The sequence below is a fragment of the Oncorhynchus clarkii genome, chromosome 3 (assembly GCF_045791955.1).
Source record: "Oncorhynchus clarkii lewisi isolate Uvic-CL-2024 chromosome 3, UVic_Ocla_1.0, whole genome shotgun sequence".
Classification (NCBI taxonomy): Eukaryota; Metazoa; Chordata; class Actinopteri; order Salmoniformes; family Salmonidae; genus Oncorhynchus; species Oncorhynchus clarkii.
In genome coordinates this window covers 20,426,121-20,444,790 of record NC_092149.1, presented here as the reverse complement: position 1 = coordinate 20,444,790, position 18,670 = coordinate 20,426,121, and the positions used below count along the sequence as shown (strand labels likewise).

At 42.8% G+C, this 18,670-nt stretch overlaps 1 protein-coding gene across 4 annotated transcripts; it reads right to left on the bottom strand.

The window, feature by feature from the left end:
• Window positions 1-9,578: 9,578 nt before the first annotated feature.
• Window positions 9,579-17,791, bottom strand: LOC139405815 (syntaxin-12-like). Of its 4 annotated transcripts, none has more exons than XM_071148247.1 (10): window positions 17,693-17,791; window positions 16,555-16,709; window positions 16,038-16,107; window positions 13,746-13,839; window positions 13,224-13,361; window positions 13,023-13,069; window positions 12,786-12,897; window positions 12,287-12,359; window positions 12,043-12,125; window positions 9,579-10,236 (listed from the first exon to the last, which is right to left on the bottom strand). In XM_071148247.1, exons 2-10 carry the CDS (start codon window positions 16,652-16,654, stop codon window positions 10,144-10,146), a joined length of 810 nt encoding a protein of 269 aa, XP_071004348.1. In that variant the 5' UTR covers window positions 16,655-16,709; window positions 17,693-17,791; the 3' UTR covers window positions 9,579-10,143. The 4 variants fall into 4 exon arrangements, with proteins under 4 accessions (XP_071004348.1, XP_071004352.1, XP_071004350.1 ...); XM_071148251.1 differs by having other exon boundaries at window positions 13,023-13,066; window positions 17,693-17,778; XM_071148249.1 differs by having other exon boundaries at window positions 16,555-16,691; window positions 17,693-17,738.
• Window positions 17,792-18,670: the final 879 nt, after the last annotated feature.

Here is an 18,670-nt window from a genome sequence, read left to right as displayed (position 1 = left end):
TTGTAGAGCAAATATTGGAGCAGTGTTGATCCCCCGGGACACACTCCAGTCTGAGATGAACATAACCTGTACAACATTAGAGGTGTTGCTGTGCACCGGACCAATTCAAGCACTGTGTGTACGTGAGTGTACAACTACATTTAAACACAGGGAGAATGTGATGTAGATTGTGCCAGCTACCAGTAGCCTGCCAACTATACAAAGACTATCATAAACCCAACCTGTCTATAAATAGGACTTATACCCTCCACACGCCAGTGTGTGAGTGTGTGTGTGTAAGTTCAGGTTTGGCAAATGGTGGACCTTCTCCCTCATTAACTTAGAGAGAGATGGTCTTAATTGGGCCATGGCATTAAACAACCTTGGCAGAGAGAGGGGAGAGAAGTATCTATCCCTTAGGTCTTCATCTGTCCGAGAGAGAGAGAGAGAGAGAGAGAGAGAGAGAGAGAGAGAGAGAGAGAGAGAGAGAGAGAGAGAGAGAGAGATAGAGAGAGAGAGAGAGAGAGAGAGAGAGAAAGAAAGAGACAGGTAGTCAGAGACAGATAGAGAGAGGGAAAGAGAGACAGGCAGTCAGAGACAGATAGAGAGAGGGAAAGAGAGACAGGCAGTCAGAGACAGATTGAGAGAGGGAAAGAGAGACAGGCAGTCAGAGACAGATAGAGAGAGGGAAAGAGAGACAGGCAGTCAGAGACAGATAGAGAGAGGGAAAGAGAGACAGGCAGTCAGAGACAGATAGAGAGAGGGAAAGAGAGACAGGCAGTCAGAGACAGATAGAGAGAGGGAAAGAGAGACAGGCAGTCAGAGACAGATAGAGAGAGGGAAAGAGAGACAGGTAGTCAGAGACAGAGAGAGAGGGAAAGATAGATAGGCAGTCAGAGACAGATAGAGAGAGGGAAAGAGAGACAGGCAGTCAGAGACAGATAGAGAGAGGGAAAGAGAGACAGGCAGTCAGAGACAGATAGAGAGAGGGAAAGAGAGACAGGCAGTCAGAGACAGATAGAGAGGGAAAGAGAGACAGGCAGTCAGAGACAGATAGAGAGAAGGAAAGAGAGACATGTAGTCATAGACAGATAGAGAGAGGGAAAGAGAGACAGATAGAGAGAGGGAAAGAGAGACAGGCAGTCAGAGACAGATAGAGAGAAAGAGAGAGGGGGAGGGGGAGGGAAGAGAGAGAGCAGGTGGGTATGAAAAATGCCAATAGGTATGAGCATGTAGGGATATCTGGATGTCTGGTACTAACTTTGGTTAGCAGAAAATACAGTATGTCAGACAAATACACCCACCCCTACACACACTCCACACACTCAGACACAGAGACAAATGCGCACACACACAACACTGGTGATCTCAAACCGAGGCGTAATGAATCTCTTTCAGAGAATTCTCAGCACTGTAATTAGAGTTATTTTAAGAGACTCCCCAGATAGAGACCCTGGACCTTGGATTGACTGAGGAAACCACACACACTGTACGCCAACTCTAATGACTCTACTCATGCAAAGATACACTGATGTATTTTGTCATGCACACACACACACACACACACCATGATTGACAAGATAAGTCCGACAAGGGACAGGCTTGTGATAGTGTCCCATTACTCTCCATTAGATGCAGCCATTACCTACAAGCCCATAACTATTAACCACACACTCACATACATACATACCACACATACTCTCCTGTGTCCCTTCCTTCATCTGGGAGTCTGGACGATGAACTCAATTATTTCCTCATTAACTGACAGGCGAGACGGAGATCTGCTATGATTGACCCCTGTTTCCATGGAACTGATAGTTTTCCATTCCTGCATACAAATGAGTCAGACTGTCCTGGGAGGCGCGCACGCGCGCACGCACGCGCACACACACACACACACACACACACACACACACACACACACACACACACACACACACACACACACACACACACACACACACACACACACACACACACACAGTCCCAGGAGGCAGTCCAGCTCTACAAATGCAGGGTGACAGGCCTGCTGCCTCGTGTTAGGGGAACACAGAGCTACAGGAAGGGGACAGAACTGGGGGCATGTAAGGAGGGGTGGGGGACAGGTAGATTTCTGGGGTGAGTAGAGGGGACAGACAGATGCATGGACTGAGCTGGGGTGGGGATGAAAGGCAGATCAGACAAAGAAAGTGGTGTGGGTTTGTTTGTCTCTGAAAGCCTTATATTGCAACGAGGCTATGAAAGTATTGGTTTACAGTTGTATTATGGCACATATTCTATGAAGGAAGAGAATATTGTGTTTAATTTATACCCAACACACACTAGCACACACACTTTACATACGCATACATTGTAATATTGTTTTATGGTGGTATTATACATTTTGTATTGTAAATATGTAGTGGTGTAATAATGTTACATGATGTACTGTTTTATCTTTTGTTTAATGTGTAATGTAAGTTCCTTAATGTGTTTGGAACCCAGGAAGAGTAGCTGCTGCCTTGGCAGGAACTAATGGGGATCCCTAATAAATACAAACACAAATGAAGTAATGTAACTACAGGTACCAGCAACATATTGATAGGCTACCAGAGCCCAGATTTGACAGGAGGACTGAGATTGTCCTGGGAGTGGAACTAGAGAATTTTACATTTGTCATTACTTCAAAAAGAGCCATGTATTAGCCTACTTTGATTTCCTGTTGCAGAGAGAATCTGTTGCATCTCGTAGTGGAGAAGAGAAAACAGGCCATCCTCCTCCTCCTCGTTGTCTTCATCCTGTACGTGTCCATCAGAGCAGCAGATAGCCTCGCAGAAATGTTTCTGGGTCTATACAACGCACAGACATGCTCGCACGCACGCACGCGCACACGCACACACACGACAGGAAAGGGAAAAGGAAAAAAGGGACTGGCCTCTGATAAAAGAGAATATGGAAAATGAAGTGCCTCTCATTCCTCTCGTATAATGAGAGAGACTCAGACGGGGGAATCTTTTCTGGCCTTTTCTCTCTCTGTGCTCCAGAGACATTCATTTGTTCGTTCTTTCTGACGAACAAGAGACTCTTCTGTTTTTTTGGACTTGAAGAAAAAGAGTAAAGGTGAGCGGTGTCTCTGAGTATGGTGCCTGTCAAAACTCTGAGTATGGTGCCTGTCAAAACTCTGAGTATGGTGCCTGTCAAAACTCTGAGTATGGTGCCTGTCAAAACTCTGAGTATGGTGCCTGTCAAAACTCTGAGTATGGCTCCTGTCAAAACTCTGAGTATGGTGCCTGTCAAAACTCTGAGTATGGTGCCTGTCAAAACTCTGAGTATGGTGCCTGTCAAAACTCTGAGTATGGTGCCTGTCAAAACTCTGAGTATGGCTCCTGTCAAAACTCTGAGTATGGTGCCTGTCAAAACTCTGAGTATGGTGCCTGTCAAAACTCTGAGTATGGTGCCTGTCAAAACTCTGAGTATGGTGCCTGTCAAAACTCTGAGTATGGTGCCTGTCAAAACTCTGAGTATGGTGCCTGTCAAAACTCTGAGTATGGTGCCTGTCAAAACTCTGAGTATGGTGCCTGTCAAAACTCTGAGTATGGCTCCTGTCAAAACTCTGAGTATGGTGCCTGTCAAAACTCTGAGTATGGCGCCTGTCAAAACTCTGAGTATGGCGCCTGTCAAAACTCTGAGTATGGCGCCTGTCAAAACTCTGAGTATGGCTCCTGTCAAAACTCTGAGTATGGCTCCTGTCAAAACTCTGAGTATGGCTCCTGTCAAAACTCTGAGTATGGCGCCTGTCAAAACTCTGAGTATGGCGCCTGTCAAAACTCTGAGTATGGCGCCTGTCAAAACTCTGAGTATGGCGCCTGTCAAAACTCTGAGTATGGCGCCTGTCAAAACTCTGAGTATGGCGCCTGTCAAAACTCTGAGTATGGCGCCTGTCAAAACTCTGAGTATGGCGCCTGTCAAAACTCTGAGTATGGCGCCTGTCAAAACTCTGAGTATGGCCCTGTCAAAACTCTGAGTATGGCTCCTGTCAAAACTCTGAGTATGGCTCCTGTCAAAACTCTGAGTATGGCTCCTGTCAAAACTCTGGAGTATGGCTCCTGTCAAAACTCTGAGTATGGCGCCTGTCAAAACTCTGAGTATGGCGCCTGTCAAAACTCTGAGTATGGCTCCTGTCAAAACTCTGAGTATGGCTCCTGTCAAAACTCTGAGTATGGCTCCTGTCAAAACTCTGAGTATGGCTCCTGTCAAAACTCTGAGTATGGCGCCTGTCAAAACTCTGAGTATGGCGCCTGTCAAAACTCTGAGTATGGCGCCTGTCAAAACTCTGAGTATGGCGCCTGTCAAAACTCTGAGTATGGCGCCTGTCAAAACTCTGAGTATGGCGCCTGTCAAAACTCTGAGTATGGCTCCTGTCAAAACTCTGAGTATGGCGCCTGTCAAAACTCTGAGTATGGCTCCTGTCAAAACTCTGAGTATGGCTCCTGTCAAAACTCTGAGTATGGCGCCTGTCAAAACTCTGAGTATGGCTCCTGTCAAAACTCTGAGTATGGCTCCTGTCAAAACTCTGAGTATGGCTCCTGTCAAAACTCTGAGTATGGCTCCTGTCAAAACTCTGAGTATGGCTCCTGTCAAAACTCTGAGTATGGCTCCTGTCAAAACTCTGAGTATGGCGCCTGTCAAAACTCTGAGTATGGCGCCTGTCAAAACTCTGAGTATGGCGCCTGTCAAAACTCTGAGTATGGCGCCTGTCAAAACTCTGAGTATGGCGCCTGTCAAAACTCTGAGTATGGCGCCTGTCAAAACTCTGAGTATGGCGCCTGTCAAAACTCTGAGTATGGCTCCTGTCAAAACTCTGAGTATGGCTCCTGTCAAAACTCTGAGTATGGCGCCTGTCAAAACTCTGAGTATGGCTCCTGTCAAAACTCTGAGTATGGCTCCTGTCAAAACTCTGAGTATGGCGCCTGTCAAAACTCTGAGTATGGCTCCTGTCAAAACTCTGAGTATGGCTCCTGTCAAAACTCTGAGTATGGCTCCTGTCAAAACTCTGAGTATGGCGCCTGTCAAAACTCTGAGTATGGCGCCTGTCAAAACTCTGAGTATGGCTCCTGTCAAAACTCTGAGTATGGCTCCTGTCAAAACTCTGAGTATGGCGCCTGTCAAAACTCTGAGTATGGCTCCTGTCAAAACTCTGAGTATGGCTCCTGTCAAAACTCTGAGTATGGCGCCTGTCAAAACTCTGAGTATGGCGCCTGTCAAAACTCTGAGTATGGCTCCTGTCAAAACTCTGAGTATGGCGCCTGTCAAAACTCTGAGTATGGCGCCTGTCAAAACTCTGAGTATGGCGCCTGTCAAAACTCTGAGTATGGCTCCTGTCAAAACTCTGAGTATGGCGCCTGTCAAAACTCTGAGTATGGCGCCTGTCAAAACTCTGAGTATGGCTCCTGTCAAAACTCTGAGTATGGCGCCTGTCAAAACTCTGAGTATGGCTCCTGTCAAAACTCTGAGTATGGCTCCTGTCAAAACTCTGAGTATGCCTGCTGAGTATCCTGTCAAAACTCTGAGTATGGCTCCTGTCAAAACTCTGAGTATGGCTCCTGTCAAAACTCTGAGTATGGCTCCTGTCAAAACTCTGAGTATGGCGCCTGTCAAAACTCTGAGTATGGCGCCTGTCAAAACTCTGAGTATGGCGCCTGTCAAAACTCTGAGTATGGCGCCTGTCAAAACTCTGAGTATGGCGCCTGTCAAAACTCTGAGTATGGCGCCTGTCAAAACTCTGAGTATGGCTCCTGTCAAAACTCTGAGTATGGCACCTGTCAAAACTCTGAGTATGGCGCCTGTCAAAACTCTGAGTATGGCTCCTGTCAAAACTCTGAGTATGGCGCCTGTCAAAACTCTGAGTATGGCGCCTGTCAAAACTCTGAGTATGGCGCCTGTCAAAACTCTGAGTATGGCGCCTGTCAAAACTCTGAGTATGGCGCCTGTCAAAACTCTGAGTATGGCGCCTGTCAAAACTCTGAGTATGGCTCCTACACTCTTAGAAAAAAAGGAGTTACCTAGAAACTTAAAGGGTTCTTCCGCTGTCCCCATAGTAGAACCCTCTGAAGAACCATTTTTGGTTCCAGGTAGAACCCTTTTAGGTTCCATTTGGATCCTTTCCACAGAGGGTTCTACGTGGAACCAAAAATGGTTCTCCCCGGATCATAAAAGAGATCTCCTATGGCGACAGCCAAAGAACCCTTTTTTTAAAGAGTGTATAACCAAACAAACAAACACACACACACACACAGAGACACTCTTTCCAGAGTTCAAAGCTCCAGTCACACACATCACTCTGAATATGTCCCCAACATAAAGTACTGGCATTAAAAACATCCCAACTAGCTTCACAGAGTTGGTAGCTAGCTAGAGCCATTGGTTCTGCTTTGCTGCAGTCAAACTCAGTAAACTCTCCATCTCTCCCACACACACAGTCATGTGAACACATGTCCAGGAGCAGAGGAGAGAGTCTTAATTTTCTTGTCTTCTTCATTAGTCAGTGTACCTGTAGGTCCCACTCCAGTAATCAGGAAGCTGCTTGCTTAGTCACAGCTAGGAAGACCAGGGAGGTGTGTGTGACTAACACAAGAGGACTGACTCACTGGCTCGCTCTGCATTGTCTAAAAGTCTGTTCTCTCCTCGCCTCCTCTCCTTCATTGCACTGATTTGAAAGATCTGACCACGTTAAAGCCAGCCTAATGATGAGCTTCCACCATATTGTTTCCACTTAGCAAATCTTTCCCAATCAGTGTAGATGAAGGGGAGGGCGGTTTGATAAACCCTTGAGCCAAAGTGGCAGGTGACGGAGACAGAGACCGGGGGAGGAATGACAGATAGATCATCTCATGGAGATGAAGACCACTTATAGCACCACAGCTACAGTTGAAGTTGGAAGTTTACATACACCTTAGACAAATACATTTAAACTCAGTTTTTCACAATTCCTGACATTTAATCCTAGTAAAAATCCCCTGTCTTAGGTCAGTTAGGATCACCACTTTATTTTAAGAATGTGAAATGTCAGAATAATAGTAGAGAGAATTATTTATTTCAGCTGTTATTTCTTTCATCACATTCCCAGTTTACATGCACTCAATTAGTATTTGGTAGCATTGCCTTTAAATTGTTTAACTTGGGTCAAAGCTTCCCACAATAAGTTCGGTGAAAACAATAGTCCTATAGCGAATGCAGCATATGGCATTCATTTTACACATGTAAATAGCACTTTTCAGTAGCGCTCAAAGCATGCCGTTCCATGAGCGCAGCATTTACTTTTCAACTCAAATCAACGAGCCCAATCAGTCCTCCATGACAACAAAATCCTAAACAACAGAGTAGGGCTGGCTAATAAGTCCTTAGTTTGGGGGTCATGCTCAGGTAAAACAATTAGGCTAATCTATACTTCCATATTTCAATGTCCTATTCTTGAAGAGTAAGGGGTATAACATTTATTGGAATGACTGGAATTCTGATAGCTTTACATTAAAAACCAAAGTATATAATTTAATCATATTATTATATGTAGTATAAAGCAATAGGTTAGAAGAAGCCTACATAACCAACCCATAAATAGGGCTAGGCTAGGGCTAGGTCGACAACTTCTGGTGAAATTGGAGGCTGCACAATTCAAATAAATAATCATAAAAATGATGGATATTAAACATCTAGGTACATACAACTGTCTTATATTGGTTAAAAGCTTAAATCATTGTTAATCTAACTGCATTGTCCGATTTACAATAGGCTTTACAGTGAAAGCATGCCTTGCGATTGTTTGAGGACGGTGCCCCACATCAAAATATTTTTCAACCAGCACAGGCTTCATAAAATCACAAATAGCGATTAAATATTCACTTACTTTAAAAAAATCTTCCTCTGATTTGCAATCCAAACGGTCCCAGCTACAACATGAATGGTTGTTTAGTTAGATAAAATCCTTCTTTATATCCCAAAAGGTCAGTTTTGTTGGCGCCATCGATTTGAGTAATCCACTCGTTCAACAGGAGAGAAAGGAATCCAAAAAGCTACCGCTAAACTTTGTTAAAATAAGTCAAAATATGTTTCTATCCAATCCCCAGGTACCCTAAAATGTAATTAAACTATAATATTTGATAGTATGTTCAATAGGAAAGTAAAATTAGCAGGTGCATGTCCTCTTCATCACGCGTGCACAGACTGATTTCCAACTCTGACTCCCAGTACCAAAACTCAAAATTCTTCCTCATTTGGGAAGAAACAAGCCTGAAACCTTGAACAAAGACTGTTGACATCTAGTGGAAGCCATAGGAATTACAATCTGTGAGCTGGAATTGCATAGCTTTCCATTGTGAGAGCATGGGCTCTCAAAATAAAAAAAATTCTGGTTGGTTTTTCTTTGGATTTTCTCCTACCATATCAATTGTGTTATAGTCTAATACATTATCTTTAACATGTCTACAAACTTCAAAGTGTTTTCTATCCAATGGTACCAATTATATGCATATCCTGGCTTCTCAGCCTGAGTAACAGGCAGTTTACTTTGGGCATGTCAGTCAGACAGGAAGTGGAGAAAAATAGACCCTAGCCTGAAGAAGTTTGAAATTAAATTGAACATCCATTTATGGCCAGCTATGTAAACTATGTTATGTTTAACGTTGCTTTGTCCTGAAATAGATGTCATTTTTGTCTTCTTATAATGCGTCTTAAAGGGAAAGTAATCTATAAGTAACGGAATGTAATCAGATTACATTACTGAGTTTGGGTAATCCAAAAGTTGTGTTACTGATTACAATTTGACAGGTAACTAGTAACTGTAATGGATTACATTTAGAAAGTAACCTACCCAACCCTGACGGTAACTATACCTCTCATCTCATGGAACAGTAATTCCATTACAGGGAGTAACTCCAGGTCCACAGGTGAAGGGTTTGTGGCGTGCACCTGTAGGTGTAAAAATAATTTTAATAATGACAGTTGCCGAGTGGAAAATGTATCTTACAGTCCTAGGAGAGTCTGGGGAGCTATTGGTCGCCCTATCCCCTGAGTTAGCTGTCTTGCTGAGTGGTTTTTATTACAGGTTTCCCCCACCCTGGCGACCATTGAATGTAAGGCTGGTGCCACAGCTGGAATCAGCAGGGCACTAGGATTGGGACAAGACCTGGAAAGGCAACACCTGTAGGTAATAGACCTGGAGCAGGGGTAAACTAGGCTAGCTCACTAATCACAAGGGAGAGGTGTGAGTCAAGCATGACAGCCTCCACAATAACCGTCATCACCGCTTCAAATCCCCATGACAGTACCATGGGAAATGATCTCTAACCTTGTGCATATTTAGCACGACAGTGTCTTATAAACATATGATAAACATGTTTTATTAAGGTACCAATATGTTAACCAACCTACCACACATCATCAATACCACTGCAAAATTGCAAGACTACTACGCTCTTTAGTATATCTTGACTTGTTTAACAGCTAAATAAAAGCATGGTAGACTACATGGTTCTTGTGTAACCTTATAAGTTTACCTCATAATACCGGTATAACAGTGCCATCTTGTGGAACGTACATAGACACGCGTGACACAGTCGGGACTCTTTGCACAGTTGATTTTATTAATGAAAGTGAGCATAATAATAATCATAATAATAATCATAGTAATAATACAAACATTTTGTTTGTTGTTTGTGTGCTATCAAAGACCTCTTCCTTATCTCAACTACATCATGTCCTTGTGGTAATACTATAGACTATAAGACATCTGGATGAGAATCAGACATTTACAACATGAAGAGAATAGGGAGGCAGAAAATAAACCATATCAAACCGTACCCATGGCATTTATATACATACAAACTTGTGCAATATTGCATTAGATCAGACATATTCTAACACAGTAATGTATGTAATGATGACAGAGATGATTTGCATTTCTGACATGGAAGTGCAGGGCTGTGTTAGAACAGTTAGTATATAATATATACAGATGGGGAAGAGAATTTATACAATCTATTCCTTACGCCTCTGTCTATATCTTGCTTGAAAGCACGCCCGTGCCCCCACACACACACATTCACTCACTCAGACGTTCCATTGGAAGCCATTCTAGGCTGTCAGTGCGATGTACCCTTAAAATCCTTCCCCAGTGCTCTTCCTGTCGTCTCATTTGATGGCCTGCCAGATGATGATAGCCAGGACGGTGACCACCAGAGACACCACCATGGTCAGCATACACATCCGCTTACGGGACTTCCTCTACAGGGGGAGGGAGCACAAACAGGCTGTGATTTGTGACTGGAAATAATCATTTGTTCTTAACTGACTCGCCTGGTTAAATGAATGACGCTGATCATCAACAGAGTGTTCGGACTTATCTACAAATGAAACACGGCCCATGTTGTGATGGTGTAGATACCAGGTAGTAGGGCTGACACAATCGTTGTATAATTGTGTAACCGACAAGTATGGACAATAACCAAAACTATTGTCAGAATGGTCTTAATACGTTTTAGGAGGGGGGATTAAACTTTATTTTCATGTAGAAATAGTTTACCTAATAGCAGTTTTTCATTATTACATGAAGAGGGTAAAGTTATTTTACAAGCTTCCCTTCCAAAAGCTTCCCTTCCAAAAGTTCCAAATGGTCAAAACCATTAGTTTTTGAGACAAGGGTGTCAGGACGTTGGCTTGATTATAACCCCCCCCCCCCCCCGGTTTATCATAGAGAACGGTTTATCATAGAGAAACTATGCTCAACTTTATGTTTACTGATTGTAAACTACGAAACACGGCCCTCTCTCCCAATCCTATATAAGCCCCTTTACGAAAATGTAACTTCCTGTTCCAAGGACGTGCGGACTGGGAGTCCCGACTTTGAAAGGACAAAGACCACTTACAGAACTAAGCCAACATCAGCAAGAACCTAACGCAATTGGCATCGAATTTCAATGTGAAGGTAACGACCTACACGCCGGAAGGATGAATTTCGAATATACCAGCCAGAATATAGCATGAGCTTAAAGTATGACCACTTGGTGTGAACTTTGAACTCTTATTCACTAAAGAAGTGCTACCCCCTCCGCCCGCTAAACGTGGGCTAGGAGAGGATGGACAGAGTATCCATTCTACCACGCTCCAGTTCACCACTAGACAGTCTTCAGAGGACCAGAGATCCATGCTGGACAACCCGGCCTACGATCTACGACCAATCTACGCAGCTCAGAGTAAATATTTATTGTATTTTCCTTTTTCAAATGGGCGGTAATTTAGAATGCATAAGATACTGTATTTACGATAGCATAGCTTCTCCCTTTGTTACTCAGTCTTCCAGCTCTTTCACTCAAACCCAAACCCCCTCTCTGTGTGTAACCAGCTGTCATATCTGTTCCGTCCACTAGGGACGTTTTCCTTTATGAAATCATTTGTAATCAATGTATGATACATTCTGTGTATATGTAATTCTGTGTGATTATTTAGGTATTTAGTAAATAAATGATTAAAGCTAATTTTGTATTGCTGATTCAACTGGTTAGCCAGGGTTCGTGAAGATAACCAAGAATTTACAACTTTCAGATGAGACTGAAATAAGGTGACGACGATTAAATATTGACTGTTACTGAAGTAAAAGATCACTAGGTCTTTAAGAGTTTATTCAGAAGGTAACAGCTCTATAAACATTATATTTTGGTGCCCCGACTGTCTAGTTAATTATCTACCTGATTAGCTAATGTTAATAATGTTAATTACAGAAAAATGATTTTATAGAATAGCATGTCATATCACTTAATCCGGCATAGCCAAAGACACGACAGGGGTATCACCAAAGCTGTGTTGTATTCATTAGGTATAAAAACAACATTAGGTATATTTTCCGTTAGTCAGCACCTCTACACTAAAAAATGTTCTCTGGGTGTGCGCCAGCTCATGCTTTTTATTAGACTAGTATTCATTAGGTATGCTATAGCTAATTTTCAAAGATGCATTATAAGGTCAAACATTTTTTTAACAAAAATGACAATTATGACAATAATGGTGGTCATTCCATGATTGTCACAGCCCTACCTGGTAGTAGGCGGCCCTTTGGAGCTGTCCGGTCCCTCTGTCTACATGGACCTCTGCACTCTCCACGTTAGCCTCAATGCTGTCTGTGAAACAGAGAGGAGAGGTGACACAGTGAAGGGCAGGGTCACAGGAGCCAGGACTGATACAGTATCAGATGGAATTCTAAACCCTCACAGACAGCAACCTTCTGAACCAGCATGATATCAAACCAGAGAGGGAGAAAATCCATTTCACGTCTACTAACCGATCATCTCTCCCTGGTCGTGGATCATCACAGCCAGGTCCTTAAAGATCTGGTTTACATCCATGATGTCAGACTGGACGGAGAGGAGAAGGAGAAAATCACCACCAGGGTTAGTTAGGCTGAAGTCCAAATCGAACCCTACTCCCTACCCCCTACCCCAGTCCTGTCAGACTTACAGGAGTGGCTATACTCGGGAATAGGGGCTAAGGGCAGGCTATAGGAGGACAGGCTCTGTGTAATGGCTGGAATGGAATAAATGGAACGGTATCAAACATGTGGTTTCCATATGTTTGACGTATTTGATACTGTTCCATTTATTCCATTCCAGCCATTACACAGAGCCTGTCCTCCTATAGGTCCTCCCACCAGCCACTGACTAGAGTTTGGGCAAAGGGTTGATTTGGAGTTCAACAATATGCCAAATGACTAAAATGTAAATGCAGTGTGGCTTTGTGATTCCTGTATGGAATGTGAGTGGAGCTGGTAGCTGGGTGAGTACCTCTAGCTGCCTGATGTTGGTCTCCCTCTCCTTGATGACCTCCAGGTCCTCCTCTGTGACCTCTGGCTCCTCCAGCTGCTGGGTCGGACTCTGACTCCAGTCATCATCATCTCTACACACACACCAAACACACACACGAACGGGCACAGACACACACAAACACACACCTTAGTTACAACTTAAATTGTTTATTCTAACAGAATATTTGATAGGATTCTACCTAAACTGTGTACCTACTTTTCAAATGTAACAAGTTGTTCATCGACATTCCCCTCATCTTCCTGCTGAAATAAAAACCAAGCCATCATTGAAACACTCTCATTCACATTGCATTACACTAATAAGTCTGTAATATGACAATGCATTTCTAATAACACTATTGGTGAGTGACTATGACAGATTGCTAGTTCTAGGTCAATGAGAAAGCAGGGTGTTTACTGTGAGGCGGGACCCGGCCCGGGCCCTGGCCACGGATTCCCTCTCCTTCTCGGCCGCCCGTCGCTGGACTGCCTGGAAGTTGTTGAGCGCTGCAGAGAAGTCATTCATCAGTCGGTCCTTCTGGATCTTCTGCTGTCTCTGGAAGGATCAATCACACAATACAGTAAAGTTGATTAGAGTAGAGTAGTGTAGAGTACAGTAGAGTACAGTAAAATAGAGTAGAGTAGAGCAGAGCAGAATATAATAGATTCAGTAGGATATACTGTATAATGAGATGTCCTCGCCAGAGTTAGATATGATTTACACATTTGGGTTGTTAGATAAGATGATATACTGTATCAGGAAACAGAACACAAGAATATTGACATACAGTTAGTTCAAATGTTAGCATTAGTAGGACTTTGATGTAGCCTGGTTCCAGATATGCTTACACAAACAGATCTGGGACCAGTTCATAGATGTGGAATTCTTCCAAAGAACTATAAAAAATATACAGTATCTATACATATAACTTCCACTCACCTGTTCAGAGGGAGGGAGAGGCAGGGAGCCCAGATCTTTCAGGTGTCTGTTGGTCTCTTTGGCCAGCTGGTTGGTGTAGTGCTGTACCTGCTGGCTGTGAGTAGCAAACACACAAACACACATACATACAGTTGAAGTCGGAAGTTTACATACACCTTAGCCAACTACATTTGAACTCAATTTTTTTTTTTACAATTCCTGACATTTAATCCGAGTAAAATGTCCCGGTCTTAGGTCAGTTAGGATCACCACTTTATTTTTAAAATGTGAAATGTCAGAATAATAGTAGAGTGAATGATTTATTTCAGCTTTAATTTCTTTCATTACATTCCCAGTGGGTCAGAAGTTTACATACACTCAATTAGTATTTGGTAGCATTGCCTTAAAATTGTTTAACTTGGGTCAAACATTTCAGGTTGCCTTCCACAAGCTTCCCACAATAAGTTGGGTGAATTTTGGCCCATTCCTCTTGACAGAGCTGGTGTAACAGAGTCAGGTTTGTAGGCCTCCTTGCTCGGGACACGCTTTTTCAGTTCTGCCCACACACTTTCTATAGGATTGAGGTCAGGGCTTTGTGATGGCCACTCCAATACCTTGACTTTGTTGTCCTTAAGCCATTTTGCCACAACTTTGGAAGTATGCTTGGGGTCTGTAACGATCTGGGTGTCGTGGGTGTGAAGTCAGGTGCAGGAAACAGAGAGTTCAAGGTGGTGCTCTTTAATGCACACACGGCGAACATAGACCACCCCACGAAACACTGGGTGCTAAAAAACAAATGCCCCAAACACGGAGACTAAAACAGTCCAGCAAAACCCACGAACAGGAACAAACACGTTCAACTCCAACATACACAAATGTTACACAAACAATCATGCACAAAGAAACAGGCTGGCCGGCTGACTAATAAAGCCCAACTAATCACCACAATGCATAACAGGTGTAACCAGTAAACAGACAAGGAGGGGGAGGAAAGAATCTGTGGCAGCTAGTAGGCCGGCGACGACGACCACCACCCGAACGGGAAGGGGAAGACACCTTCGGTAGGAGTCGTGACAGGGTCATTGTCCATTTGGAAGACCCATTTGCGACCAAGCTTTAACAACACTGATGTCTTGAGATGGATTTTCAATATATCCACATAATTTTCCTCTTCCCTCATGATAACATCTATTTTGTGAAGTGCACCAGTCCCTCCTGCAGCAAACCACCCCCACAAAATGATGCTGCCACCCCCGTGCTTCACGTTTGAGATGGTGTTCTTCGGCTTGCAAGCCACCCCCTTTTTCCTCTAAACATAACAATGGCCATTATGGCCAAACAGTTCTATTTTTGTTTCATCAGAACAGAGGAGATTTCTCCAAAAAGTGGGATCTTTGTCTCCACGTGCAGTTGCAAACCGTAGTTTGGTTTTTTTATGGCGGTTTTGGAGCAGTGTCTTCTTCCTTGCTGAGCGGCCTTTCAGGTTATGTCGATATTTTATTTTCAATGTTTTACTGTGGATATAGATACTTCTCTACCTGTTTCCTACAGCGTCTTCACAAGGTCCTTTGCTGTTGTTCTGGGATTGATTTGCACTTTTCACACCAAAGTACATTCATCTCTAGGAGACAGAACGCGTCTCCTTCCTGAGCGGTATGACGGCTGCGTGGTCCCATGATGTTTATACTTGCGTGCTATTGTCTGTACAGATGAACGTGGTACCTTCAGGCGTTTGGAAATTGCTCCCAAGGATGAACCAGACTTGTGGAGGTCTACAATTTTTTTTCTGAGGTCTTGGCTGATTTCTTTTGATTTTCCCATGATGTCAAGCAAAGAGGCACTGAGTTTGAAGGTAGGCCTTGAAATACATCGACAGGTACACCTCCAATTGACTCAAATGATGTCAATTGGCTTATCAGAAGCTTCTAAAGCCATGACATCATTTTATGGAATTTTCCAAGCTGTTTGAAGGCACAGTCAACTTAGTGTATGTAAACTTCTGACCCACTGGAATTGTGATACAGTGAATTATAAGCGAAATAATGTCTGTAAACAATTGTTGGAAAAATTACTTGTGTCATGCACAAAGTAGATGTCCTAACCGACTTGCCAAAACTATAGTTTGTTTACATGAAATTTGTGGAGTGGTTGAAAAATAGTTTTAATAACTCCAACCTAAGTGTTTGTAAACTTCTGACTTCAACTGTATATATTTCATTAGTGATGCTCTTGCAGTCAGTTAGTGTAAGTAGTTACTTAGTTACTGAGTAGTAGTCAGTAGGAGTAGTCTGCAGTAGTGTCAGTAGTACTCACAGTCTGTCCTGCAGCTCTGGGGTCTCTTGCCTCGTCCCCATCTGGTACAGCATGTTTTTGATCTGCCCAGCTGTATAGCAAAACAAACACTGTGAAGTGAGCTGAACTAAGAGAAGGGGGAACTGAGAAAGCAGGATAGAACAACTCTTCTCTTTCTTTATCCCTCTTTCTCTCTCTCTTTCTAAATAGAGTACTATATACTGTAGGCATACTCAGGCTATTATTGTCTCAGAAGGTCCTCTTCTTGACTTCAGACATTTTTGCCTAATACTAGTTCATTTCAGAGAGGAGATCAGAAGTTGGTGGAAGACACAAATAGACCCAAAACATCAAGCCTCCTAGACTTATTTGTGATAGTAAATTGTCCAAAGTATGAGTGTCTGGTGTTAGGGTAGGTTATAGAATAGAATGTGCCTACTTTAATATACCATATAGGGAAATGTGCATTGCAACAAGGTGTCGATTGCAGCAGTAAAACACTGGGTTCTGTCACTGTCTTGTTCATTTCACCACTCACTGTTCTGTGTGATTTTCTGGATGTTGACACTGCATGTCTGGGTGAGGTTGCTGAAGTCTCGCGGCTGCGAGTGGTAGCTGTCTGTTCTCCCGTATGACATCCTTGCTCCTGGCGTCTGTCACACTCCGTAGTGGGAACTGAATTGTTGGACACACCTGTCATACAGTCACATATAGCAGCCTTCAAATATTCAAACAAGCACCATTATCAGAGTACATATAATATCGTCACTTGAAGCTACATAAGAGTAAGGCTTGGAAGGAAAAATAGTTGTGGTTTATCCTCCATCCGACCACATGGGTGGGCTATAATATATCGAAAACTTACAGTGCACATTGCCGCATAGGCTAGGCCACATTTCGTCATGAACGCAGGTTGTTTACAATCGGAGCGAAGGTTCGGCAGCCACCCGAGCCGACTGTAGGCTGGCTATCCATGTGCACATAACAAAAATACCAGTCTATTTGGCGCTCTACTTCATTATAATGGCCCAGATAACAGTCATTTACTGTTGCAAAAAAATATCCCAGAAATTGTATTCAGCGGGTCAACTATGACCAAGATATGAGGTCACGTTGTTATCATGTTAACTGATTATTAATTAGACAATTCTGTGAGCTGCTCATTTCATGATTGTAGGCTATAGTGTAGCCCAATTGAACATGAATGACTATTTAAGAATAGCCTCGGTCTAACACTATTATTCAACCATAACATCTGAAATCTCGGCAAAAAACATAAAGTGACAGCGACAAGCCGGAATAACATTCAACATTTTTTATAGAGAGCCCTCAGTCAGTCTGACATGCTCATATAGGCTATTGGGTTTAATGAGTTGTATAGCCTATAGGCCACTAGCATAATTAAAAGACGCAAGACAAGCAATTCAACTTAATTAAGAAAACAGATACACTTTGCATTGGGTTAGAAACAATTGTAACCAGTTCCATATTACGTGTTGAACGCGGTAGATACAACGTAGCCTATCCAGTTGAATCACTGACAGTTAGGGGCACTGGCAGTCGCAACGTAGCCTACTTTCTGGGTGTTTTTTTTACCAGTGTAGACAATCAATATAAATATGTTTTCTACTTACATCTGTAAAATGGTTGATACAATATTATGATAAAACCCTTACTTTCAATGGGATTGCAGTATAACGCGTCGTTTCCAGTTTATGTCTCTGTGTTATGAGATTTCTTTAAGACCGAGCCCATAATGCGACGTCACAGTATTTCAGCGTGCGCATGTCATTGTGTCAAAGTCGCTACTCTGCTCATTTTCTGAGGCAGCAGACAAAAACTCATCAACTGAAACAACATACTAGATCTGTACTACATAAGTAAAATAGCCACTTCGGGTCAAGTGTATCCCGATAGAAAAGTAACTCATTTTATGAATTCAGATTTGTTTATGTTAGGTTATAGGCTACTTTCTCTGTTGATGACAGATTTGTATCTCTGATATGAGCGTTGGGAAATGATTGGAGTGCAACTCAATCTGCAGGTTCATTATTATCAAGCCACTATGAGCAACATCCAGTCAGTCAGTCCTAAAATCTAGGTCAACATAACTAACGATAGAATAACTAAGCCTTTTGTTTTAATAGAGACCAGCAGTAGTAGGCTGCCCTGTGCCTGTCCCATGACTTTCACACTGCTTCTTATAATGGATCCCAAAGGCTGCTGCACTGAGCTGCACTCACATGACCAGCCGGTGTCAGGCCCATTAGTAGGACATGAACAGATTGAGTGGGTAAAATGTTGCAACATGGTCTCAGAGCATTTCGTATTATTCTGTACTTACATCCGTGACATTCCATTTAGTCAAAATGCAAGCTGAGATCAACCACTGACTTTTTAAATCATGACTTAAAAAACATAAGCCTATGCAACATTAACCAATTAAAAAGAGTACTGTAGCAATGAGGTTTGTGCAGTAGGCTATAGGCCCTAAACATTATCACTGCGTATTGGCTATGCTGGAATTACCCTGCCAATGTTGTTCTTCTCAGACCATTTAGAAAAAAAAAACTGGTAGATGATCACACTGGTAATAGATAATTTGTTGTATTACTCGTGAAGCACTGCTAAGTGAGCATAATTTTTATTTAACC